Source organism: Oenanthe melanoleuca, chromosome 1A (genome assembly GCF_029582105.1).
Source record: "Oenanthe melanoleuca isolate GR-GAL-2019-014 chromosome 1A, OMel1.0, whole genome shotgun sequence".
In the NCBI taxonomy this organism is placed as follows: Eukaryota; Metazoa; Chordata; class Aves; order Passeriformes; family Muscicapidae; genus Oenanthe; species Oenanthe melanoleuca.
The window spans coordinates 2,776,859-2,804,514 of NC_079334.1; the positions used below are offsets into that span (position 1 = coordinate 2,776,859).

Below are 27,656 nucleotides of genomic sequence, written 5' to 3' on the forward strand. Positions count from 1 at the left end.
CCAGGGGAGGCTGTGGTTTCTCCATCCTTGCTGGAAGTAGCCAAAGCCCAAGTGAACATGGTGCTGGGGCAGCCTGCCTGGAGCAGGGAGTTGGACAAGGAGACCTCCAGAGGTGTTGTCTAACCTGAACTCTTCTGTGATTCTGTGAAATATCTGCTATTTTACAGACTAGAGGATGAGTCCTTTTATCTAGTGAGTTGCTAACTCAGAGTGCAGTTAGACTGGGTTACCTCCTTTGTCACAAAGGATGCTCAAATGCACTTTTGAACTATTCTTTATGTTCCCACTCTCTCCTACTGATGCAATTTCATTTTCCTAAGTGACTATGCATGTAAGTGTGACTGAAACCCAGGAGTGCTATTTCCAAGGGAGGTTTTTAACCACCTTGCTGTCAGGTTTGGGGTACAGTGCTGAATATTTTCTGTGTGCATACCAGAGCTAAGTGTGCATTAGGTGAGTGAGGATTCTGTCATGGGATTCTTCCTCAGTGTTGGCAGCTGCTGAACCTAATGGAAAAAAGCTGCCATGGAGATCAGTAAATATATGGATTCCACCTTTGACTCAGTCATTCTGGAAGTCACAAGCTGCTGCAGAGTATTTGTGGGAAGCATCATTATATACATTCCCTGTCCTTCTGTTCTACTCAACATCTGATACTGATCACTACTGGGATCTCTTGGATAAAATGGAATACCTGCAACACAGATTTTGATAACTGGGCTCCATAACTTTATTTCCATTCAAAGCTACCAGGTGTAATGGAACCAAATTCACGAACAGAGGGGAGTGGAGCCATGCTGTCCTCTGTGTGTGCATGCATTTATTTTTAATAACCCTCCCCCAGCCACATTTAAATGTCACAGGTCAACTGCTGAATGACCTTAGATGTGATGTGATTTCCCCAGTTTCTAGAATCAAGTGAGCAGCAACTCCTGAACTTCTTAAGCCACAAAATACTTCTGATTTTTAAGAGGTTCTGATAAAAGCATTTCTGTTACTAAAATTGTATTTAATGGCTACTGTCCTGTGTTTTCTGGGAATCTAGTGCTCATGTTAGCTGGGAATTGAGTGTTGAATGTGCAGTGCTGGGTATGTGCCAAGGCCTGGGATGCTGTTAATTCCATTGTACAGATGAGAGCAGAACATGAGCCCAAAGTTTATGGTCAGGGAAATTCAGAGCACTGAAGAATCTGTAAAAATGGTGCCAACTTTACAGCTGAAGATTACAGCCCAAAGTGTGTCCAAACCTGAGGGATGTTTGTTGGATTGGAGGGTTTGGATTTATGGAGTCTGTTTTTTGACCTGGGCCTGAACTTCCTTCATACTTAAGTTGTGTGGAAATTACCTGTTTGTTAAATTGTTCATAACCCTCCATAGTAAGATTAAAATGGAATTGTGGTGAGATAGAAGCTCTCTTGGAAGGCAAACACTGGGAGAGAATATTTCAGTCATTTCATTGATATCACAAATTATGTTGTATTTGATTCAGAAAAGCATTGCTTTAGAACAGAGCAAATGCAAGGAGAACAGCAGAAAAGGTCTTCACAGCTGTGAGAAAGAAAATGAAAATATTTTTGGGGTTGTCTCTGTTTTAGAAATCTTGAAGAGATTGAAAGTGAACAAATGTTCTGAAGCAGAAAAGAGCTTTTGGACCCAGAACCCTCCAAAAGCACGATCTGAATGTCTCCAAGTTTTTCCTGCTGTGAGTCAAGTGGGGCACACTAAACAATAGAAATGAGCAAAGTAGGATTTTCAATTTAGTGGAAAAGTTGGAATTAATTCAGTGACCTGGAAGGGCCTTGTAATTCATGAGCTGAAGCTCTGGACTGATGGAGCCTGGCCTGCTCTTTTGTCAGAAGGTGTAATCAGGGAGAGGGAGAAGAGCTAAAGCTCTTGGTTGTTCTTTTCATACCCTGGTAATCAGAAATGTCTTCTTACATTGTTCTTTTTCCTTGTGTGATACATGCACATTAAAGCTCAGCATCAAATGGGGGTTGGGGTCTCTTGAATCTAATACTGAAACTCCTAATAAATTGGATCAAATTCTTGGCTTTGGCCACCCCAGTATTTGCAATAATGTGAATCAGTGACAGGTGTCTTAAAACCTAGAGACCAGACTGTAAAAATGTTGTTGAAATTACAGAACAGTCATTTGATGGAGCCCTCAAAAGTCTGAGTCTCCAGTGAATATCCAGAAATGAATGCAGGAACCAACCTTAATGTCCCTCAGACCCCAAGAAGGCATTGAGTGTCACTGGCTTATTTAGAGTTAATTGCTGTGTGTATAAAGATCTAAGTTGTTTTTTTTTTTTCCTCCTCTACCTTTGCTTCTGAAAAGAGAATACAGTTTGCCTTTAGAAATTCATTACTATGATTTCTTTCCCCACTTTGTTGTACTGACTTTTAAGTTTTATTAAACTGAATATTTTATTATCAACTACAGACTGTCACCTTATTGTCTATCTGCTTTTGCAGATGTTTTTTGAACATCTTTTATACTGCAGGGAACATCCTATATCCTCAGGGGGGTGTGCTGGAAACCTGGCTCTGCTGTGAAAATTGACAGTGTGTCCCATCTTGGGCTGATAACAACAGTCTGTATCAGCTTCACTTCTAAAAGATGTTTTAGTGACTGACTTGGTTAAGAGATCTTGGGAAATCAAAATCTCCTTTGTCAAATTCTAATTTCAAGAGCTTTTGACAGTGAGTTTTGTTGGTGTCTTAAAACTTTTTGAGTTTTATTCCATACTTAAAAAAAAAAAAAAAAAAAAAAAAATCAACCTTTCTAGGAGTGTCATTAGAGAAGATTTTGCCAAAGAAAAAGAATGCAGAGTAATTATGCCCTGGCTAAATAAGGTTCTTTATTTTCTATTTCTGTATAGAGATCACCTTGTTTGTTCTGGACTCATCATTTTGATTCATCAAGCAGCTGGTTTGTTACTGAAAAGCTCAGAATATTTCCTCTGATTGCCTTCCTGTGAGTATGATCAAAGAGTTACCTCAGACTTCCTTTCCTGTGGTATTCAGAAGTTGGGGGGGTTTATTTGAGGCTTTTTTTTTTTTTTTTTTTTTTTTTTTTTTTTTTTTTTTTGTGTGTCTATGTCTGTGTTTTCTTATTTCTTTGGAGGCTGATCCAAATTCCTCTGACAATCAGTGGAGAACCCTGCAGCAGACCCTTGGCTCTGGTCCCTCTGGGTCACTGGCACCAGTGATTACTTTTTCAGAACTGACAGCAGATTTAAAGCATTTCACGTGGAATTTTACCTTCAACTCAAAATCACTGTGTTTTGCAGTAATCATTGTCAATGTATGGCCATTCTTTTAAAAGTTTGGGATTTTTGGCAAGTTTTTTCTTGCGGTTGGAATCTTAAATCATATTTAGTTGTGTTATGATGCTGCTATCCTGTTGTGTCTTCTTTTTAGAGCAAGCAGGCTCTGAGCAGCATGTGAGAGACCAAGAAACTGTTTACAACATGGAACACTTAGACATTTTTTTTTACAAACATTGTTTTTTTCACTGCCAGAACGAGTGAGGGCCCACAAACCATTTAAAGGAAGTGTTTATAATGTGTGTAAACTTGAGCCCCTCAATATACGGAAATTCCATTCCAGACAAACTGTGGGCTGGCTCTGAGTTTAAGCAGAAAAGGGTCAGGAATATTGCCCCAGCTTTGGGTCAGCTCCCTTAAATCCCATCATCTTCAGTCAGTCCAGGGTGCAATGAGCTGCTTGTCACTGCTGGGGGACACTTTCTGTGCCCCTGTTTTTGGCCAGTGTGGAGGAGGAGACACTCAGGAGCAGGCTGGACACTGCTTGGGAAAGCAAATTTCACTTTGTCTACACTTGTGGGGAGGTTTGTGCAAGTGCTGAACGGGCTGATAATCGTTGCAGGCTGTTCTCTGCCCCAGCAGAGAACAGTGTCCTGCAGTTCTGTGTTGCTTTCTTGGGGGGAGTGTGTAAAACTGAAGCCATCTGGTATTTCCAGTTCTAGGAAATGCTGATGTTTCAAAATCAGGATTTCTTTTTGATAGAGAACCAGCCTCAATGTTCTAAAATTTCCCATGGAGTGCTTCTTCCCATGAGATGTCCAGCTTTGAGTTCCCACGTGCTTCCACAAGTAGTGTGTTTATGAGGTATTTAAATTCCTTAAAAATGGGAATCCAGGCAAAGAAGGCCATGCTGTCCAAAAGCAAGTGGGATCATAAATGTAAATCCTTTTCTGCTGTGCTAAGGATCAGATATCCAAAGAGAGCAGGGAGTGCCCTCCAGAGTGTTTCTGACACCCCAGCACTTGGAGCTGTACTTGCAGACAGGTCTGAGCACACAGGCTGTGCTGTAGAAAGGAGGCACTTCAGTCCCTCAAAAGTGAGACTGGTTCCTTATTTTGGTTCATAAATTACATCTGAAAATCCATCCCCCACCTTCTCCAAGTGCAGGATGCAGGGTAAGTGCCACCTCTCTCATGCTGAAGCCCCTCTGGTGCTTGCCCAGCACTTGTCAAGGTGATGAAAGAATTCTGTCACAAAGAAGTAAAGGCAAAAATCTGATCATATTTTCCATATTTCACTTCCACATGGCAAAGCTGGCTGAACAGGAGGATGGCTTTTTGGGGATATGAATGAAAAATGCCATTAAATAGCCATTAATTGCCTTCAGAAAATCATTAAAGCAAATGTTGTGGACCAATACTCATTTGGAATGGGTAAAAAAACAACAACTCAGCATTTTCTTCGTACTGGAAATGAGACACATCTCTTTATCTGAATAAAAAAGGCAGTAACAATTTACTATTATCATGACAGTCCTGTTGGGTCTTCTGTTAGTTCTTGAGTACAAGACTTTGGAAGGCAATCTGCCATGCTTACATGAATTAGTATCAAGAATAAATGCTACCCTCAAAAGTTAAGGTTCAGAGTCACTGCATAGGGATGATTGGTTTTTATTTTCCCTTGGAAATGTTTGTTTCATTGAAAGATGTTTGCCATTAGGGAGCATTGTGTAAGAATGGGTTTGGTCAGCTTTTGTCCTGCATAACCAAGCCTGAAGCATTTCAGTGGTGTCTGAAGATATTTTGCTGTCACAAGGTAAAGTTAGATGTATACAGGGTTTTCTTCCTTTCTCTGCTGCTTGGCAAAGGAGGGGCAGAACTCAGTTTTGCCCAGGTTTCCCTGTAACTTCTGGGACCTTGAGTGACCTCTGTGTACAGCTGGGCTTTTTTGGAAAAGCTTTTTTGTGAGAGATGAGAGCCTGATGGGTTTTGTGTTGTACTGAATCACTGGATAGGTGTTACAACTGTTTGGAGTGGCTGCAAACAAAGCCAGAGCATCATTTAAGTTACAGAAATTATTCTTCTTTTAAACAAGTAAACCTGTTGTGACTCATCCCAGGTTTTTGGGATGAAGAACATTTTTTTATTTTCTAGAAATTACAGCACTTAGGAACTGTAAAATGGACACACTGAGTAGCTGAAGATAAATCTGCTTCTGATAAACCATGCCTTGTCAGACAAAGCTTTAAGAACATTTGGGGGGAAAAAATTAAAATATTCTGGATCTGTAAGGGCAGAATCACTGCTGTGCTCAGAGTGAGGGGAGTGGGGGTGATTATTTGCATGTTCTCAGAGGGCAGGGAGCATATAGAGCTGGTTTTAAGTTCATGTTGTATACTCATGTGTATCTTGTGGTGGGGTAGCCTCAGAAGCACACCAGCATTTTTACATGTTGATGTGAACTGAGCCTGAACTCCCAGTCTCTGGAAGTTCCCCATGCCTCTTTTCCAGCAGGAGCCTGAGTTTTTTCTGCAGCTTTTTTCTCATGTGAGCACTGTGGGTTTGGAGCTGTTGAGTCTTTGGCCTGACTCTCACTTTCACTGCAGTCCCTTTACACAGTTAAGGCATTCTGCTACAGGGGTCTTAAAATGAAAGTAGATGACATTGAATAGCTTAAATGAAAAACAGGTCCCCTAAAAAAAAATAAGTGGAATTGGTCTTCCCTAAATTGTTGAGTGCTGACCTTGAAAAAAAACCCTTAAATCTCTGCAGGCAGGCTGGAATTTTTTTCAGAACAGAATCCCAAACTTCAAGAGATTACCTGAAGCAGGTCTTTTTTCTGCTGTTCTTTTTAGGAGAAAATTCTTTTCCATCACACTTGGTACCAACATGTCTGTCTTAAAGCACTATTTATTTGTTACTGAACTTCAGAACTGCTGGTATAATATTCTCACCCATCTTTAGGATTTTTAAAATTTGCTAGTTTGAACAATTTATATTTAACCCATATTTTAATGTGAACATATTAAAGACTCTGGTTGCATTTTGAATATTGGGAGGGCTTTTTTTTATGTGGGAGGCAATGTTTAAATATGTTTTGAGAAGGGGGGGGAGGCAAGAAAAGCTGTCATCCATCAACTGGTATTAAGCCCAACTTTGAAAGTTTGATACAAACTAAATCTGACTGTTAGTGCAGACATGATACAAATTAGCTGTGACTTTATGATACCAGCTGTTCCTCTGACAGGGTAAAAGGGCACATAACTAGAATAGCATCTTTTGTTGAAAGCAATGTTTCCCCGTGTTAAATGTGGGAGCCTCAGGCAAAAAAAAAAAATCTTAGTCCATAGTTTTGTGACATGTGCAGTCTGCAACATGTTCCTGGAGCTCAGGGTTTTTTTTACTGATGGTTTTCAAAGTCAGGGTTATCATAAGAGTTCTATTTTTGGCTGGTTTTATCACTGAGAGACAAATCTCTGTCATGTTTTTCCCTTGTGTTAAAAGTGAGGATAATCCAAGTGCTGTTTTCCTTACAAAGAAAATCCTGAACAGCAAAACCTGAGAAAAGTCTACAAACCTCATTGTAAAATTTCATTGAGTTGCATTTATTTTAATTAATTGCTTTCTCAATTTTTTTTCCCCTCTTACCAGAATTTTCAGGTCATTTTATTCCATAAAAAGTCTCTGAAAAAGTATGAGCACTAACTGAGATGTCACTGTACATCTGTGTCCCTGCTGTGTGTCTCTGGTTTTAACACCAGACAACCCTGGCTAACTCAGGGAACAGAAAGCTGGCTGTAAATAAACTGAAACAATGGGATTCACAGAGAAATCAAATTAATCTTACTTCTGCCACTGGTCTAAGTTGCCAGTAAGTTTTAAAAATTTATCACTACAGGTAATACCAGAAATACTCCATTTTAATCAATGTTAAAAATGGAGTTCTGTTATTAGTACACAAATACTTAACTAGGAGTGCCCAGAGAAGCAAAATTTAGGCTGAGTATCTTTCACACTTTCTTATCCACTGTGAGAGATGGTAGAGCAAACAAACCCACCTCCTACTGAAGATGCAGAAAATAAAAAATGCAAAGATGTAGAAATGTAGCAGGCATGTGAGTGAAAAGGCAAAGTTAAGTGTGTTGAAAAATATTAATTTCTACTTGCAGACTTCTTGGAGTAAATTTTAAAGAGAAATGCATTTCAAAAGAAAAGTTGAGGATGCAATAGCTGTTGAGTTTTCATGCATTGCTGGTGATAATATGAAGCATAAAATAGAAAATTCCAAGCACTACTAAATAGGACTTGGCCATTTCTATTGCAAACATCCAATTTTGCTGTCTACCATCTGTTTCTGAAATTATGTGAAGTATTTATTTTAAATGTCTTACCATGATAGTCTAAGTGACAAGAGAACATCTTGTTTTCATGAATGTGTAGAGTGGTATGTCAACAAACAAAGGTCCATACATGACATTTGAAGAACAAAACCCAACCACAAGGAGTTGCACATTCTGTATTAATTTTTTGTTGATGTAAAAGTCCCCTTAGCCAGCTTTCTTCTTATGGTTATATCCCTGCAAATTTGGAGGATCTCCAAGGAGAGCTTAATGTGTCCCTTCCATCCAGGCAAGCAGGGCTGGTAATAGATGGAAATACAGTGGAAATGACTAGTGAGCTGCTAGAGAAATGTGTAAATCACAAATTAGAAACAGCCAAGAGGAGAAATGACTTGGAGAACTTCAACAGGTAGCATTTTAGCAAGGAAATGATGTGCTGTCAAATGTGTGATAGCTGCAGAATCCATCATCCCAGCTGAGTTTTATGGCCATGATGAGAAGGGATGGTAGCCCTCAAATCCCAGAATTTAAATAAATTTTTTATTATCTGAAAATGCATTCCTTTTAATGAAAAATTTTTCCCCCCCTCATTTTGAGTTCTAAACTATTGAGCTGTATTGCTCTGAACTTCAGTAGTTGCCATATTCCTCCCCCAGGATCCTGGCATTCAGTGGTGAGGTGATCATGGCTCTTCTGGCTGTTTTGGGTGTTTTGTGCTCAGATGTGCCAGCTGCTTTCCATCCTCTGGGATGGGGGATTTGTGCAGTGACTGAGTTACAGCAAATCCATTTCAACAACAGGAGCCTCTTGATCCTCTGGCACACAGGTTATTCCTAGAACTGAGTTACTCTGGATTTTTGGCTGATGAAAGGCAAAATCCCTTCATTTTAAGTTCCCACTGTTCTGCAGGTGCTAATCATGCAGAATGACCTCAGTGTGTGAGTTCCATTTTGTGCCCTCATGTTCATTTGTGTCTCAGCTTGATCAATTTGTGAGGGTCAGCAAATCCGTGTTTGTTATGGTTAATTAGAATCACACTCTGATCTGTCCCTTTGGGAGACTGTACATGCAAAACCTCTATTCTGTAGGAATAAAATGGGCAGAATTTCACCTGGAAGGTGAGTGAACATTTAAGGACTTGCTTCTGCCAGTCAGTGACAGGCTGAACATTAGGTTCATTCTTAAATAGTTGTATTGATCTCACAGGTTCTTTTCTTTCCCCCCTTCTTCTCTCTCTTTCCAGCTCTTGCTTTCAGTTTACTTTCATCTTTTAATTTCTTCCACCCAGCCCAAAGCAAAAATCTATAAGCACTGGTCTTGTTCAAAGCATGGAAGGCAGCTCCAAAACCAACCTTGCTCCAGCTTTAAAACCTTGCTTGAGGGAGCCAGAATCCCTTTACTTAAATGATTTAATTTTCAAGCAGTATGAATCATGCAGCAACTGCACAAGCTCTGGCTAGAATATATTGTACATATGTTTGTTCTTTAGGCAGTAAGGAGAGAATACAGAACTGGAGGTCATTTGAGTTACAACTGCTTTGGGGGATTTTTTTTTTTTTTTTTTTTTTTTTCTAAAGCATTCCTTCTAACAAATGCAGTTTAAATGGGTTTGTTTATACAGCGTGGAATTGGAAAGGCCCAAACTAACCAGGCTTTACACAATGTGGCCTTCTTCCAAATTAATCTAAAATATTTTAATCCCTCTGGAGTTCCTTTATCCTCTGCATCTGTGCTGTAGTGGAGACACATTTTTAACATTTCTTTGAGGAAAATTACCTTTTTTCCCCTCCAACTGTACTCAGCAAGGTCAATGGAGCACTGTTATATGCTATTTAAACATCTGAGATTCATCACATATCTGCACAACAGAAAGAATCATCATAAAAGGCCTAATGGATCCCGACTGCTGGCCAAGGAAGGGAGTCCCCTTACGGATACTGGGGATTAGAAACAAAGAATACATGCAAAACACAGCTTTTTACACTGCAGCCTCTGCAGTTAATAACTAAACCACCCCTCTGGAAGAGAGCAGGGGATGTTTGTGACCCCCAGAACAATTCTGGCCATTCACACCTTTCCTGAGCCAAGCTCTGAAGCCACTGCAGAGCCAAGGTGTTTTCTGGGCTCCCCTTCCCTGTGGGACCAGCCTGGAGGGGCTCCTTGCCCTGGGAAAGGGGATGCTCCAAGCCATGGGCAAGTTGCAGTGCTGGCTATCAGATGTGTGCCCATACTTGGTTCTCTTGCTCAGTAGCAAATTTATGGGACTGAACTCATTTTTACTGCCTGGCAATTGAAATATAGAGGGAGGCCACTGCCACTCCTTCAGTTGTCTGTAGCTCCAGCCAGCCACAGGGAGCAGATGCAGCTTGGATCTTTTGGGAGGTTTTATCAGGAGAACTGCAACATGGGCATTTTTTTATCTGAAATAATGTTATTTAGTTTGATAGTGATGGTCCCAGTGAAATCACCACCCCAGACTGCCCCTGCTTTCAAATGCACTCATGTCTACCTCAAACACATTTTCCCCATCTTTTCACATAGTCAGAAGTATTTTGGGACCATTGCAAGCCATCCAGTAATAGAATAAATTCCAAGAGCAGCAGGAAACCACATTGGAGGAAAAACTCATTATGTGCCATGGGCATTTCTTTAACTTTTTCTATCAGTACTGGAAAATATTCCATAACTAAAAAATCTGGATGTGGAGGAGAAGAGAGGGAAAAGATGAAAAACAATCCTTTAAATTCAGTAGGAGCCCATTTAATGGCTTGTTTAATCTGCCAGCTGGCACAGCACTGACTTCTTGCTGCACATACTTTAAGAAGACCTATGTAGCTCTTGGAAGTGAATTTATATTAAGTTGTAGAAAGTTAAATATGGATGAATTGGCAAGGCTGCTTTTTGGTGCTTAATAGAAATCAAGAAACTGCTTAGTCATCTCCAAAGATATTTCTGTCTCCTTTTTAATAGAAATACCAAAATAATATGGACCTGAAGCAGTAGCAAAGATATAAAAATTCAGATGTGTTCCCTGTGTGTGCCCTCTTTGAAGTGTGTGCACATCCTTCAGACTTTGGAATCACATGTATTCCCTCTACAACACCATGTTTTGGGCACTGCTTTTAAAATGTTTGTGACACCATTTTCTTTGAAATGCCATTATGAGTTTGCACATGATGAATTTGTGTCTTCTGCAGCACTCCCTGGCTAGGAAAAGTGGTGCTGTCTTTGTGTGGATTTTATTAGGGGTGTCTTGCACCTAACAGGTTCTCTAGGGTGTAGTTTACATCTATTTTATATGACTCTAAGTGTTGATGCTGTTGGATTTTAATTGGCTTTGTGTGAAGGTAGATGGGATCTAACTTGATGTGCAGTGTGATGTATATAATTACATTTACACTTTCTCTTCCTGAGAAGCTAGGCTGCACCAAGATGCTTGTCTTCTGTTTTCAATTACTTTCAGCAGTGGAAAAGCAAGGGAGAAAGGATTTAACTAGAGAGCAACCTGTCTTTTATGTTTAGGGACTCCTTTAACAGGATCTGAAGTGACACTTGTCAGTATTTACAAGCTATAAGGTTTTATATGGATCAGGTAAGCATTGAAAAATCTGGCTGTTTATTTATGATTTTCAGATATGTTTTTTTTGTTTGTTCTCCTTAAGGGTGCAAGCTATTTTCAGGTTGGTGGTGTTTTATTTCTTTTTTTTTTTTTTTTTTTTTTTTTTTTTTTTTTTTTTTTTTGTTATTGTTTTGTTTTGTTTTTTGATTTTTTTTTTTTTTTTTACCTGGAGCATGTATTGTAAGAATCCTCCAAGTTTGCAAGAGTGCTCTGTGTCTGAGCTGGGTAGAATTATATGGCAACAGGGGAGGCTGGGGGAGAGCCATAGGAGGTCTGGATCCTTATGGAAGAGGATTTAGGTAGTAGGAAACATTCAGTACAGAAATTATTATTTTTTTCCCACCTATTTTTTAATGGCAATTTTTTTTTTTGCCTCTAGACCACCCAGATATCTGATGTACTGTTCCTAAATAAATGAAACAATTAAAAAATTTATTTGCTTTATGCAGTGCTCAAGTGTAACTTTCTTTAGTCACATTAATACAAAACATTTATGTGCACACAGGATACTGCCAGGTCTCACCTGTATTGTTTATTTGAGTCTGAGCCAGGCCAAAGTCTCACTGTTGTTTGATGATATTGGTATTTCCTTGTTTTCAGCTAAGCTCAGCCTGTGTATGATGTAGACTTTGAGGGATTTACATCTATTGTGATATCCTCTTTGAATGGTCATGTTGAAGGGCTTTGTGATTTTCCTGCCCTGCTTTATTTAAAGCCAGGACTGACCTCCTGTTTCAGCCAAAAAATGACACAGAATTGCTGCTCATTAGAGAGAAATTGATAGACCTGCCTGGCAGGAAACAATCTGGGTTTCATTTTTATAGATGACCAGAAAAGCCCAGCAGACATTTCTGCAGCTGGACCCGTTCCAGGTGGAATTCCACACATTTCCATGATGTTCTGCCATTGAAAAACTGCAATGGAACTTTCAGCTGCATGGTGACATGGGTTGTTTCAGTGTAAGAGTAAAGATATTGGGAGGGAGGATAAGGTAAATTTTAAAAGCAACTGGCAACACCTTGAAAATCTATCATTCATTTCTTCCAAGGAACTGATTGGCTTCAAGATACTCAGTGTCTCTTAGGGCAAAACTGGTAACATCAGCAAAACAAAGAACTTTAGGTGTGATAGGTTTTTTGGTCACATTTCTCTTTTCTTTAGAAATGCAGGGATGATGTCTAAAACCTGGAATTGTCGTTGCTTGGTGTTGGCTCAACAGAGCAAGCAACAGAGATCCCCTCAACTCTCATTAGAGCTGATGTTCAGCACTAGGCAGAGCTGGATCCTGGAGCTTTAGCACAAAAGAGAGAAAGGCTTGAAAACACAAAACTGAAGCCACAGTAAGCTGGCTGCATTATATCTTCATATTATTTTCTATATGTATCATGATTTTGTATTTTGAAACACGTTCCAGAAAACCTGTGCAGCTTGAAGCCTGGCTGAGTGGATATTGCTGTTGGAACCTTACCTTAAGCTTTGCTCAAAAGTTCCATTATTTTTAATGGCATCTCCTTGGCCTTTTAATTCAAGACCAGAGAGATACAGAGAAAGTGTGTAAATAGAGTGATAAAACATTTGTAAAACCTGCCTGGAAACAAATACATTCAGAAGATGTATTGGTGCAGCTTTTCCATGGTTCTGCAGTTGCTTCTGCCTGTGTGATACTCTTTTGCATTCTCTGGTTTTGGTTTGGTTTTTGTTTTTTTGTTTTTTTTTTAATAGAAGTCAGTGAGAAATTTGCATTGTCATTTAAAAGGGACAAGAAGCACATTCTCCTTTCTAATGTCTTGGTCATCTGAGCTAGTTGTTCTTTCCTGTTATTAAGAACAAAGAGGTTGTGGCTGGAAGTTGTTGGCCTGGGTGCTGTTTTTCTGCTCTTGGAGTTGGGGAGAGGAAGCTGCCAGCAGCTGGGGCATCCCCTCAGATTTGGGATAAAGCATGCAGGAGGACTGAGTGCACGATGTGGGCATTCTTGTGATTAATTTAGCTGCACTAAGGTGAAGGTCTTTGCTGGTAGAAGCAGGTAAAAGGCAAGGGTGACTAGTGAATGATATCCCATTAACTTGCTTCCCAGTGTCTGCAGGAAAAAGTGAATGCTAGCCAGAGGTCATTTGGGGATTAAGCACTTTTACAGGTTGTTTTGTGGACTACAAAATCCCCTCTATTTCTGTGTTTTGCCTCATGGTCATTACCTGGGTTATTCTCACTTATGGTTAAGCATTGGTAAAGGGCAATGAAGATTTTACTGCACTTTGTATCTACAGCAGAGGCTGTTTCCTCAGTGATAATGGCACATGCAAAAATAACTCATTTCCCACAAGTAAGGAATGCAAGAGTAAAAGCAATCCTGCCTTTGCATGTGTGTGCACAAAGGTACAAGAGGATGAAGCAGCCTAAAGTGGCAAAATCTGAGGTGACACCAGTTCCAGTTTCTGGTGTGCAGGGTATGCCCATTGAATTTCCATTCTGTGTATTAGATGAATTCTGGGTGGGATCCAGTCCTGATTGAGGTCTCTGGGAAGTGTGCCAGGGATTCCAACACACCAAGATTTCAACTCCAGTTTGTATGTGAATAACATTTCAGCATCTTCTGATCTTTGGGGACAGCATATTTGACATTCCTGGGAGGACACTTGAAGGGGAGAGTCAAGGGTCACTCCTTCTACCCTGAGAACAGGGGCTGTGCCAGCAGCTTCCAGCCATGTCTTGTTTCTTCCTCCATCTGCTAATGGGAAATGGTAGACAAATGTCACAGGGATCAGGGGTGGGACCAGTCCATGCAAATCCAAATGTCAGGGCAGAGCTCTGCCTGGCCCTTAAGTCACTGTGCAGTGGAGGAAAGGAGAGGAAGGAAGCAGGAGGAGTGGAAATGGCTCAGGAGTCAGCATGCCTGAGGGAGTGAAGATAAATGGGGACTTTCCACTGCAGCTGACTGGCTCTGAGACGAGCAGCAGTACAAGAAATGCACCAGACATGCATCTTTTAGCTGCAGACCCTGATGCCTTAGGACTTTAGCTTTTATATTTTTCCATACATTTGTAATCCTGCAATTCTTTAGTGTGTAACTCTAAACTCTATATTCAGTGCTAGCTGCTGCTTTCCCATTTTCATTCCCAGACACAATTCCTTTCCAGGCCTGGGAATGAAGGACACCTCACTGTCTCAGACCCTGAGAGATGGAAACAAAAGTGAGTTGGGAAGGAGCAAACCTGGGGTAAAAGACTTCATTACCTGAAGCTGTAATTGGGAGATTAACCCCCAATATGCAAATGGACCAAACTTCTAAAAGTGTGAAGACCCATGGTCCATTTCTGGGTGCAGCCCCTGGATGGGCTCTAAGTGTACCTGAAGGCAGTGAGTGTACCTTCAATAAATATAACCACTTTTGATTCCCTTAATTCTGTCTAGCTTCTGTTGTTGGGTAGTTCCCATAAGGCACCAACCCAGCTCTGAGCTCTGGCAGTAACAAATTCCTGAAAAAATCTCCCTGTCAGCATTTTCATGTGGTTCTGTAGCAGTGGGAGCTGTCACAGGGTCTGGCATTTGTGACACTCACATTGGCAACCTGTCCTGTGGGCCATCAGTAGTTTGCAAAGCACCAGCTGGAAAATCCCTGTTCCATGTAACCACTGCACATTTTTGCTCAGGATGCCCCTGAGGTGTTTGCTAATCTGTTCATCAGTTTTGCAAATTCCCCACCAGTGTCCATGAGCTTTTTTCACTCCCATGAAAGATGAGATGGAAAATGTTCTTCAAACCAAAAGCAGAGATTTTTACAGGTGGGGAGTTTGATTTCCTTGCTGAAATTCTTTGTAATTCACTGCCTGCTCCTCACAAAGTCAGTTGGTTGGAAATACACATGTAGCTGGAAATGAAATGTTTGAAGAACTGAAATTGGGACCTTGAGAAAACTCCAAAGTTTGATTTTCTTATGCTAAGGTGGGTTTTCCATTGATGAATTTCCCTTGGAAGTCCTGAGAAGCATGGTCAGATGAAACAAGGCACTGCTCCATTGGAATAAAACTGTGCTCATGTGACCTAGTATATTTATTTTAGCTCAAGTCCCAAATGAGCTATTCTGTTAGGGAAGGAATAAAGCTGCTTGATACAGATTTGTGTGTATATATGTATATACATATATGTACAAGAGTTTATTTTCTGCAGTCAACATGAATACTTGGCCAAGTTTACAGAAACAATTGCAGATGTGGTTTTGCATGAAAGGAACGTTGAAAATGAATTTATGAAGCCTTACTGTTGGTAATATATGATTGCAGTGATATCTAACATCTCAGACTAAAGGAGGGGCACTCATGAGGTGTGACAAAGGAGAAATCAATCCTTTGAACTCCACCTTTTGATTTCAGTGAAGTCATGCCTGTTTCTAAAAGACCTGAGTGGCACTCAATGCTTCTAAAGCAGAGCTAAGAGGGGAGCAATGAAAATAATTTCCAAATGTTTTCTGACAGATTTTAATAAAAAACACATTTATTTGTTTTGACTGAGGACAGATTAAGGAACTCTAATTCTCCCAGATATTGCAGTAGAATGCTTGTCATACCTGCATTTCAGGGGTGCCAGATTAAACAAGTCACATTTAGACAATGAGTGTTGCTTGCTGAGTTGCTTTTAGCTTCAAAAGGGGCAATGAGGAGGTTGTGTTTTCACTTCTGAGGTGGAGGAGGCAGAAAGGAAGGGCAGTGGGAGTCTTAGGGGGACAGTAGAGGTCATGGCATTTGGCAGCTGATGCAGAAATCCTTTGTGCTGCTCACTGACCAGTCCTTTGCTGACATTTGGAAGGTGCTTTGGACAGCAGGGCTTTGAACCACCTGAGGTGGACACAGATGGGAAAATGGGACACTTGGATTAATGGGGTAAAGTCTTGGTTTAAGTCACAATTCAATGAGAAATTTGATGCTTTAAACCAAGAGAAATGTGATGGGTTTGGTGGTAGTACTAAGAAAAATAAAGAGGGCCGTGACAGCAATCACTGTCACCACCTGATCCTGCAGGGAGGACAGGTCAGAGACAATCAAATGTTTAATTGCAAAGCTTTGTGTAGCTGGACTTGGATCCTGAAATTTCTGCTGGGATCCTGCAGCAGTGCAGGATGAGCCTGTGCTGGAGCCCACTTTATTCACTTTATTCACTTTATTTCTGAGAGGGGCTCAGAAAAGGGGACACACCTTAGGCACAGTGTGCAGTGATGGAAATTCTAACAAGGATTACTTGCTGGATCCCAAAATCCTGGGGTTTTTGAGCTTTCTGTGCTTTCTAACACTAGCCCCCTAAAGAACACTGCTTTTGACCTGAAGCCTCAGAGAAGGCTTCTAAATTTAAAGTTAAAGTTAAAAAGATAAAGTTAAAATCACAAGTGTGTAATTAAATAAAAATGTGTACTTTCAGATAGTAAAATATCTTAAATTTAAGTTTTATAATATAGTAATAAGACAATATAAACAATTTAAATAGTGTATTTTTCATTGTTCATCTTCCTTGTTCTTCATAAATTTCAAGTAATAATTTCTAATTAGTCAATATCACACTAAAAGTCATAAAAATTAATTATTAAGTTAAAAAATTAATAATATGAGCATTAATTCTCTATTAAACTATTTAACTTTAAAAAACCTTATAAGAACTCAATCTTATTCCATTTTCCTCACTTCTAACAAATAACTAAAAGTACTATTAAACACTCTGTACTTTTTAATAAAATTTAACAAACAACCAAACCCAAGCACAAAAAAATCCCTTTGCATCGTATATTTGTTAATTCTAACTCCAAATAAAACCAAAAAAACTGCCTAAAACCACTAATTAAATAATAATAATTAATTTGATATGAATTCATAATCCATCACCCATGGGTGGTGCAAGCAAATGTGTTCTATGTGAATGAGTGAATTTTCATTTGCTGTTTCCTTACTGCAAATTCCAGGGAAAAAAAGAAAAAAAAAGAAAAATAAGGTCAGAAAGGAATTAAGACCCCTTGGATGCTGAATTGCCCCTGAAACCAGTGCTGGGAATAGGGTGAGGACAGTTTTAAACCTGAGCCAGGGCAGGAGGTTATTTTTCTATCCATGCTGGATTATACAATTATATGGCTGTGTGTTTATTTCTACTCAGCCAATTTACTGTTTGCTTTCAAAAAGTTCATTCCCACCAAGCACTGTTACAATATTTTGCCACATATTTGCAATTGCTGCATGCCTCCCTCTGATTTTCCACCTGGATGAAAGCTCAAAGAGAAAAGGCAAAAATTCTCATAGTCTCTCATGAGATGAGACATAAAGGGGAGTGGGATTTGCATGTGTGTGCTTTGTTCTGGGAGGGATTAAATGTGGCTGTCCTTGAAGAAAGTCCTTTTTAGCAAGACAGTGAAAAGCTCAACAAATTTTAGCAATAAACCATAATCAGCTGAAGATGAAGGGCATGATGAGAAGTGCAGAGAAGGAAGGAGGGACTGGTATGGCTTTTGAAATTATGTTTTTTTAGGGGGAGAAATGATATTTTCAGGGCACATTCTTTGCAGTGATTCTGATTCAAGCAGTGTAAATTCTCCCAGAGGTCCCTCTTTTGAATCTGGTGGTGGAAAACCCCTCCAAAGTTTACTTCAGATTATTTCAGTGGTGTAAAATCTGAAAAGATGCTGAGGGTCTTGTTTTGAAGTAGAAAAAACAAAATGGTAAGTGGTTTTCACACTGTAAGAACAGCCCATGTTCCCATAATTTGCACATAGGTGTGGATGCCAAGGGAATAGAACTGGTCAAATAATTTCAGACACCTACATCTATGTGATAAATACATATGTGTTTATTAGATAAAAAAACATACCTGGAAATAATTTGGGAAAAAAAAAGTAAATTAAGATAGCAAAATATTTTCCATTTTAATTTGAAACCCAAATGTTTTATATTTGAAATAAAACTAGGGATAAATAAATAAATAAATAAATAAAAATAAAACTAGGGAATTTTTCTTTTTTAACATTGAATGACACAGTGCTTTTGAAACAGTTTTCTTGGGATAGTTCTCTCCTTTTCAGAAAATGAAACTTTTTAAAGTGGCTTTGAAGGCAGCCCCTGGAGAGGAGCTGGGTGGAGAGTTAATTTTTGTCCCAGGATGATTTTACAAATGAACAATTTTAATCTTAAAAAAAAGAAGCACTAAAATGTGCAGACTGAAAAAAAATGGTTTGTAGAAAACACTTCTAATAATTGGTACCTACATCAATAATAAAGCAATTTTTGAGTCTTCTGAGAATCTTAGCTTTAATGTTACATATAAAAAAAGTGCATTATATTGTATATATTATAGATTCCTGTGGAAATAGGAGGAATTTTTAGACAGATTGATGTTATTGGTGGTTCTTAGAAGTTGAATGACAGCTTGTCATTTTGGGAAGACAGTGAACACCCCTGAATAGTTGACTTTTGCCTGATGACTCCTTTTCTTGCACTGGTATGGCTTTGCTAAAGCTAAAGGTCAAACTGTTGGCCTGAACTCCATTTCCCAAGTGCCTCCTGATTTTTGAAATAGAGACTTGGATTGGAATCTGAATGTCATGCAGTGGCTGTGCCTCAGTCCTTTGTTTTTTAGATATATGGTCTAAATGAATTAAAAAAAAAAAAATAAAAAAAAAATAGAGGTAAAGCAGCAGCAACTGTAGTGTCTCTATCAGATTTGCAAAATTAACTTTTCCTTTGAATCTCCACAAAACAGCCCCAGACAAACACGAGGAAAATCACATCCACAACAACAACAACAACAAAATTTAAATCCCTCAATCTGGGAACAAATCAGAAAGAAAAACACCCCTGGGGGAAAATAAACTAATAAAATAACCTCCACAAAACCCCTGTGCTCTAATCCAAAAAAGGGGGCAGAAAAAGGCACAGATTCCCTGGAGCCATGCAAGGCTTGGCTGGTGCCAGTGATTTCACGGGGAGGGCACTTGGAATATAAAACCACTTTTTTATGGGCTTTGCTCCATCTGCAGAGTGCTCCAAATAATGTCCAAATGCACCTTGGCTTCGTTTTTCCTCAGCCTCAGCAGCTCCTGAGCCACCTTTGGAAGTGGTGGCATTGCCTGGTGGGGGGGGACAGGCTGGGAAAAGGAGGAATTTTGGGGGGTGGGAATGCTGGGCTGGGATTGCAGAGGAAGCTGAGGCCTCCAGCCCTGCACAGGAAGCAATCTCAGAGCAAGCCTTAAATGCCAGATTCCAGGCAGAGTTTAACTAACCACTGACAGCTCTGTAAACAAAGCAGGGACAAAAAGAGAGCAGCTTTCCCTTTTCTGGTAGTCATTTTTGGTTTGGGGGCTGCAGGGGAATTCTGTAATAGTCGGCTTGATGGGATATAAACCGAGGCTGGGAAGGCTTTGTATATGAAGAACTGTAAAGGGGAAAATACTCCATGGACTAAATCATAAACAAGAAGGTAGGGCACGGGCAAAACGAGCGGATTAAGCTACAAAAAAAATATATCAATGCTTTTCTCTCTTTCAGCAGCCTTTGTACATGGTTTGTCTTCCCCTGTGTGGCATTTAAAAGTAGTGGCTTATTCTTCTTGTTTCTCTTTTCATTCTCTTTTTTCTCCCCTTTCCTCCCCCTCTTTTTAAACTTTCCTTTTCTTTTTTTTCTCATTTTCCCTTCACTTTAATTTTTTTTTTTTTTTTTTTTTTTTTAAGTTTCTGAAGGCGGGGGTGGGGACGGCCGGCTGGGGACTAACTTTTGCAGAACTTTTAATTATCTGGGCTACTAAAGAAAATAAGAGCTCCCTTGTGCTGTTGCTTTTACTACCTGTGGTGAAAAACTGGAAGCTTAAAGTTAAAAATCCTGCTGAATTGTTGCTTTTGTTAGTGGAAAAGACCTGTGACGTTACAAATAGCTGGTCTGTGGCTAGCAGATGTGTACAGCCCTTACTTGAAGCATGTTGATTTAATTTTAACTAGGAAACTATAGCCAGGCACAGGCTATGTTTATGGCACAAGACATTTCATTAATCTCATTTATCTCAGCAATGCTGAGGAAGTTGAGCATTCTGATGGAAAAAGAAAATAGTTACAGCGAAGCTGAAGCAGCACAGCAGAACTGAGCTGGCTCAGTTGGTTAAATGCATCCCTTGAGTGCTCACTCTCATCTAAGTGCAAATCTCCCTTTCAGATTTGGATCTTTGCAGAGCTTGGAGCACTCGGACACCACCATGGATGACTTTGAGCGCCGCAGAGAGCTCAGGAGGCAGAAGCGCGAGGAGATGCGGCTGGAAGCGGAGAGGTGAGTGAGCACACCTGGAACGGGGCTGTGCCTCTGGGGATTCCTGCCTGCAGCTCCACTGAGCTGCCCACAAGTGCCAAAAATGCCTGCAGCTAATGCTGTGGGGGAGATGAGGGGTGTGCATTGCCTGATTTCCTCAAGGCTTGGGGTTGTTTTGCTGCAGCCAAGGTGGAATATAAGCAGGTGAAACCACAGAAGGGAAAGCTCATCCTCAGATGATGCTGTGCAGAAGGGCTTGTGTTTGCCAGGTATTTTTATATACACTAAAGATAAAGTTATATAAGTGGAAAGCTGGGATGCTCTTGGTATCTGCAGCATAGGATATGTGTGGGTTGTCTGCCTTGGCAGTGCAGCTGCTGTTGGGTTTGTGCCTCTTGGTTTTTATTCATTTGCAGTCACTTCATGTGGGCAATGAGCAGCATTTGCTGTAAGTTGTTACAGATTTACTTCAATGAAATGAGAGTAGAATTTGATGTGGCTATGATGGTGTCAGTTTATGAAAGAAATATCATGAAAATACTGGGAATGACATTTCCTTAACTAAGCCCATTTTACAACTGTACAGTTCTGTTTGCTTTAATGAAATTTCATAATTTACACTGGTGTAAGCAGGGAGGAAGGCTCGATTAATTTTTGTGATAAAAAGATTTGATTTAGTTTATTAACACTGCACTGACTTTAAAAAATAAAAGCTAGGTTTAAGCACATTTTGTTTTCATTTTTTTGAATAAGAACTTCCTTTTAGTTTCTTCTTGTTTAAGCAAAGCTGTTAAAGGAAAGTAGGGTTTGTTGGGAATAGAGGCCCTGGGTGGTCTGTGGAGGATGTCAGGGGTTGTAGTTTGGGAGCTGCAGTAGAAAAATTCCATTTGGCTTCTCTTTGAAGACCTCCAGGCTCTTGTTGAGCATGCAGAGGCTGCAGGGTGACCTGGGCATCATCCAGGTGGTGTGGGCAGGCAGGGACAGCCACAGGGCTGGGCACAGTGGGCTCTGCTTTGCCACCCCTGGAGCTGAAATCCAGGGTGCCAAGTGTATCCTGCTGATGTAAAGTGATTTTTCCACCTCTGGGCTGCTCTCTTGGGTTCAGTGTGGTGCTTTCATGGAGGAGGGCAGCCTGGAGGAGGAGAAGGGCTTGGGCCTGTGTCCCTTTTTCTCCCTAATCACTGCAGATGCGCTCCATGCCCTTTCCCACACATTTAAGGCTTTCAGCAATAAATTACTGTACACTAAATCTTGCTGTACTGCTTTTGCTGCTGCCAGCCTCAAGCATTCAAATACAATGAGTCAGCCCCCTTAAAAGTCACAAGGCTGCTTTAAAAATCTTAGGATCTTAAAAATAATTTAGTCTGGCCTTTTTATTTTTGGTTTGCCCGAACAATCACAGAGTCTGATTCTCAAGTTCGGATGTGACTCCGGGAACTGGGACCTCCCAAATCCTCCCTCCTGGGACCTCCCAAATCCCACTGAGGGCAATGTGGGGCAGGAACTGAGCTGAGCATGTGCCCCCATTGCAGTGTTCACACAGAGGGAAGGGCAGTTAATAATAAATTATGCATGATGCTGCACTGGTTTTGGCAAATTCAGATTTTTAGGGGTTTGGGGCTCATCTTTGCCTTTAATAATATGACCACAACACATTCACATGTCATAATCTGCTTGCCAGACTTACCTCTGAACACTTTCAGGTGTTTCATGAAGTGGGTTGTGCAGTCCTAAAGTGCAGCATGGATTCCTCCATAAGTTCTGAGCAGAATTTTTATTTTTTTCCCCCCAGCACTCCCATCAGTGGTGTAGCCTTGCCGTGGGGAATCCAGCACTGGTTGCAAGCATTTCTGCTGGGAGATGGACAGATGGATGTCTGTGTAGGATGTAACATGCTTGCCAGGTCTCCAATATACTGTTTAGGCTTTTTTTGAGTAGAACAGTAAACCCAGAAATGCAAGCAGCCATTCCACCAGCAGTGCTTGTACCTCACCCAGCTGCCTTGATGTATTTTGGTTTCCTGGGACAAATAGACATTGGAAGCCCATCTTCCTAGCTGGATGCCCAAGAAAAACTGAGGGGTGGGAATGTAGAGTGACTTGGTGTTGTCATGCCTTCATCAGAGCCAGAGGCTGAGTCAGGGCTGCTGAGGATGCAGGTGCTGTCAGATTCCCAATGTCTGTGATGCTGGAGCCACTGACATCCTTGGAAGAGCGTTGTGTAACTTCAGTCCTTGTGGTCTGGTGTCAGGCTTTGTGTTTTGGGCTTTTTTTTCCCATTAGGAATCTGTTGGAAATGGTACTTTGTTGGCATTCCAGGTTCATATGCTTAGGGCTGATCCTGACAACTCACTTTGCCTTTTGAAGATCAATATTGCATTTCCCCCCTGCTATGTGCTAGTATGGCAACTCACATAAGAAATTGACACCAGCTCAGGAACAAAGTGGGGTTTTTTTTTTTTCATTTTAAATTCTTATAATTTCAAGGTGTTCCAGACGTTCTGGATTCCCCACGCAGGCTCACTGCGCCCACCCAGAAATTCTGCCCAGCCAGATTTATTTTTTTTAACTATTTATATTTGCCTGGATCTCTGGAGGACCATCAACGTGTTTGGAGCAGCACTGCAGACCTGTCTAGGGGGCAAGTTTCCAAGAGCAGACATATGAGACTCAGTCCAGCTTTCTCCCAGGCTGTCAGATTTATTGCATGTGCTCAGCCTGGCAGGGACCCAGCAGCTTGGGGGGAAAAGAGACTTTTCAGGCTGGGAAACCCAGGACAAAGTGTGGCAGCATTAACCTGTATGGCAGCATTCTGTATCTGCTTTGGACTGAGCAGGTCAGGGAAAAAAGAAAAATAAAGGAAAACTTTCAGCTGTTGGGGTGATGGTTTGGGATGATGGGGTGATGCATCTTTACAAATACCAGCTGCTGCTTTGTGCCACTTCCTAGGCAGAAAAAGATGTTCTCTTGAACAAAACCATCAGGTTTTGTCATTTTGGTGTAGCTGGCACTGGAAGAATTTAGCCTGGAGCTGGGCAGTCTGTGTGTCTGCAGGGGTGGTGGTTTCAGAGCATCTTGCTGGTCCACCTCAGTCTGCTGCAGCTGCACTGAAAAATTGAAAAATACTTCTTGAAATGACAATGGACTTCCTTGACTTCAGCATAACTGAGAGCAAAAATAAGCCCTTGAACTCTCTAAAGAATATTTCTCAGGTTAATCTATTTAGCTCTTAAGCCTCAGTTTTACAAGTGGCTAACTTGCCATTGTACCAGCAATGGATTTTACTTCTGCTTTGTGCTCACCGTTGTTGTTTAGTTTGTATTTGGGTTTTTTGCTTGTTTGTTTTTTAAATTATACTAAGAATCACATCCAATTTGCTCCATTGTCACATCATCACTACTGCAGACTTCAGAAGGTCTGAGGGTCATTGTCAGGCTGGCCTTCATTTAGCTGAAGCTTAACTTTGAATCTGAACCAGAGTTTTGCCCTGCATCATGCCCTTCCCTATGGGATTGCAGGTCATGTCATGGGGAAGGAGAGGTGTTGGTCATCCTGTTGTGAAAATATGCCAAAGAGAGGGGATTTATCTAGATCAATTAGATATTACTAAATTCACCCTAAAAAAGGGTATGTGAGTAGGACATAGAGAAAAACACTGCCACAGAACTGCATGGTTTGTGATAACATTAATTTCTAAAGGAAGTAGTTAAAGATTTCTTTTAAAGATCCTGCAGGTCAGGGATGGCAGCAGACTGCAGGAGGCTGAAAGTCTCCTGGAGTAGTAAATTTCTTAAGGCAACTTCTTCTAAAACAAGACATATGGTTAATCCTGGTACAACTGGAAAAGAGATGAGGTGAAATTCAGTTTGGGTCTGTGAAGGTGTGTAGAGAGACAGAAAGACATTTCAAATGCTTTTTGCTGCTCCTGGTGAGCCTGTTGTAGCTCTGGTAGCAGACAGAGGTCTGATTTACCAAGCTAAGAAGGTCAAACCAGCAAGGTACAACTTTGCAGGACAATGAGAAGCACGTTTCTTATCTTCTGAGAGGTTAGGACTGGACATATTTTGTTTCCAGAGCATCTTTATGTTTCTGGAGAGCAGGGAAGTGTCATGGTTGCCAGCCACAGAAAGTAAAAAATGTCCTTTTCCTGTCCAGCACAGTGAGGGTGAGTGTGTGCCCATGTTAGAACAATGTTAGATGACCACAAATAACTTTTGAAGCTGATTTCCATTCCTGCAGTGCAGTTATCCCTGGTATGGGGTGTACATTAGTGAGAAATGTTAAACAGAGTTGAGAGTTTAGGAATTACAAAAATGGTTCTTTTCAGGTTTCCTTTTCCATGGAACATTTGCCCATTTCTTGTTCTCAAGCACCTGGTTATGTTTTTATTCAGAGTTTTCAGAGACTAAGCTTCAATTCAGGTTTGAGGAAAAGGAGAATGTCATCTTCATACAAGTTTTCAATGAGTGCATGTTTGAACAGAAGAGAAACTGGCTGCATGTGTGTTCTATGTCATTTCCCAATGTTGATGTTTCATTTCAAAGCTGTATTTCCCCAAAAGTTAAGCCTCTGTCCTCCTAAGGGCTGTGCTCCTTATTCCAAGCCTCTTTTGCTACTAGGAAAAAAACCTTCTCTCTCCATGAACTTCATATATCCTGAAGTTGCAAATATTTTGGGGATTTCTGTTTGTCTTTCTGTAAAATACTCATTTTTAACTAGAGCTGAGGCATGACATCTTCAATCCAGGAGTTAAACATCAAGGCACTGAATAAATAAGATCAGAGATGCATGAGAGTTGAGAACACATTGAAGCACAGTGCTCCAGCTTTCACCTGTCTTCACAGCTGCCTGGAATTCCAGGACTGACAGGATATATTTGGATTATTGAGGTGGGCTTGGCCCTTCACACTGAATCTCTGTTGTGCAATTTTTGGAGTTCTTTCTTAACCCAGGCAGAAAATCATGACCCAGTGGCTCATTAAAACCTTCTTTACTCTCAGGTGAGAGTAGATACTAAACAAATCTCTGCTGTTGTAGCACTTCAAATGCCCTGCAGGAAATAACCAAATGTATGGAGAGCTTGGTAGAATTTAGCAGCTAATTTCTGTGTTTTTCAGATTACATTTTCTTTAAAGTTGTAACAGAGAAATGTTTCATAAAAGCAGTTTTTTTCTTCCCAAGAGCCAGACATCCAGAGTAAAGGTTTCACTGAGCTGAGCCTGCTGCAATTCCTAAGCAGACAACAAGATCAGAGTTATACAGAAATCATAGTTCATGATAATCCAGATTGTGGATGTCAGTATGCTAAAATCACTCTGTAATTTGTGTACTACATGCCCTGTACCAGGAGGACAGCTCCAGTCTAGCACCCAGACAGCAGCCAAAATGCCCCATCCTTCATCTCCTGGAAACACCAAGGAATTTTGGAAATTACTGGGTGAAAAGTGTCCCCTCCAGCCCTGTAATCAGGTAACTCACCTACTGCCAATGGAAAACCTGCCCTTTGTTTCCTGCTGTAAATTTATTAGCTTTAACTGCAGGGACATCCCTCATGAGCTGTATCTTATTTAAATACAGGCATGGAGACACAGATTTTTGTGCTTATTATTGATAATTGTGACAAGCATGCCTGCTTAAAAGAGCACCATGTGAGCACTTTGTCATGATTTTCAGGATCAGAGCAAAGCAGAGGTACTGCACAAAGAAAATCATAATTCTGAAGAAGTGTAGCTGATACATTACAAATAAGTGTCAGTGGCTTTCCTGCCATGTTTATGTTGAAAATTTAGAATCTATTTAGTGTCTCAGATGCAAACTGGCAGACTGCAGCACTCTTGTATGTTTGTCACTGCACCTTCAAACAATGTAAGTCATATCTGCCACCAAGAATTTTCTCACACAAAAGACTTCAGATACTTGAAATGCAAAAAGGCTTCATAAAGTGAATATTTGCCTCAGGTTGTGAGGCACAGAGCCTTCAAACTTGCTGTTTGAATATAGTTTAACTTCTGTTAACTCCACGTGGCAGAGACCAAAGGCTTTGTCCTAAACTTTGTTCAAAGCAGGTTCAGTCCTTGCTCCCTGGTCTGCTTTTGTTAGACTCTTAGGCAGGGAAATCCCTTTATTTCTAGATTTCCTCCTTGACAATAAGTATGTAACTGAGCTCTCAGCTGCTTAATCACTTTCCATGTGCCTGATACCCACAACCAGTGCAAGTGGCAGAGTTCATTTAATTCATTGTATAAAGCACTCTCACATAGAATTACATTTACCTCATCACAGAAATGCATATGCTTACAAATGAGGTGACTGAAAAATCTGCATTAGCCCTTATTTTAACTAAATAAGGCCTTATATTTAATAGTGATGCTCAGCAACAAATTTAATTTAGTTTAAAGAAAGGCAAAGGGGATATGTGTTGTTCCCATACAAAAGAAGCTGATGGTTGAATAGCCCTTTGTCTTAGGAAGAGTTTTAGAGAATACTCTCCAGGCAAATATTTTGATCTATTTACCTGCAGTAACATATTCTGTAGGCTGCATATGTGTGTTGCAAGGGTCTGGACAGAAGAAGAACTAACAGAGCCTTTAAAACTGTGAAATTGCAGTATCTCTTAGCTGTTACATTTAAATGCCTTCTTCTAAAAGAACAAGAACATTTTTGAACTTAGTGCCCAATTATGTTATTCTTCTTCAGGGCATTCTGGGCTCAAAATGGTAGAAGTTATTAGACATTGAGAGAAATTGCAGTTATTGCCTGTAAGACTCTTTAAGGAGTGATATGAAAATAAATTTAGCCAGAGTGTTTCTAGGAGCATCTGCTTCTCAGTGTGAGTTTGCATTTTATTAACATCTTTGTGATCTAATATCTGAAATTAAAGCAGGTAATCAGAAGATGAGATTTCCCTTTAAAAAGCTGAGGCCAGTTGGTTTGCAGGGATAACAGATGAAATGAAGTCAAACACTAACGAGTTTTACACACGAATAAGTAGAGTTACATAAACACTATCAGATTGCTGGCAAAGCCATCCCTTCACAGCTCAGTTCAAAGAACCACAGAGGAAAAATGTGATTTGCTGATTTCAACAAGAAGGATCTCATTTGGTCAATTAGCTTCTGCATTTTTGGCTTTGTGCCTTCAAACAAGTTTTTAATTACTGAAGATAAATGTTTA

The 27,656-nt window shown here is 40.4% G+C and overlaps 1 protein-coding gene across 8 annotated transcripts in view; it reads left to right on the forward strand.

The window, feature by feature from the left end:
* The window catches only part of CALD1 (caldesmon 1), a 152,500-nt gene that overhangs the window by 58,751 nt on the left and 66,093 nt on the right, over window positions 1–27,656 (forward strand). For 4 of the 8 annotated variants that reach the window (XM_056510755.1, XM_056510791.1, XM_056510763.1 and 1 more), the window contains exons 3-4: window positions 2,883–2,977; window positions 20,395–20,505. In XM_056510755.1, coding sequence (XP_056366730.1) covers window positions 20,435–20,505 — 71 coding nt within the window. In that variant the 5' untranslated portion in view covers window positions 2,883–2,977; window positions 20,395–20,434. Of the gene's footprint in view, window positions 1–2,882; window positions 2,978–19,418; window positions 19,670–20,394; window positions 20,506–27,656 lie in introns of those variants that run through there. The other 4 variants (XM_056510741.1, XM_056510778.1, XM_056510749.1 and 1 more) reach the window with 2 other exon arrangements.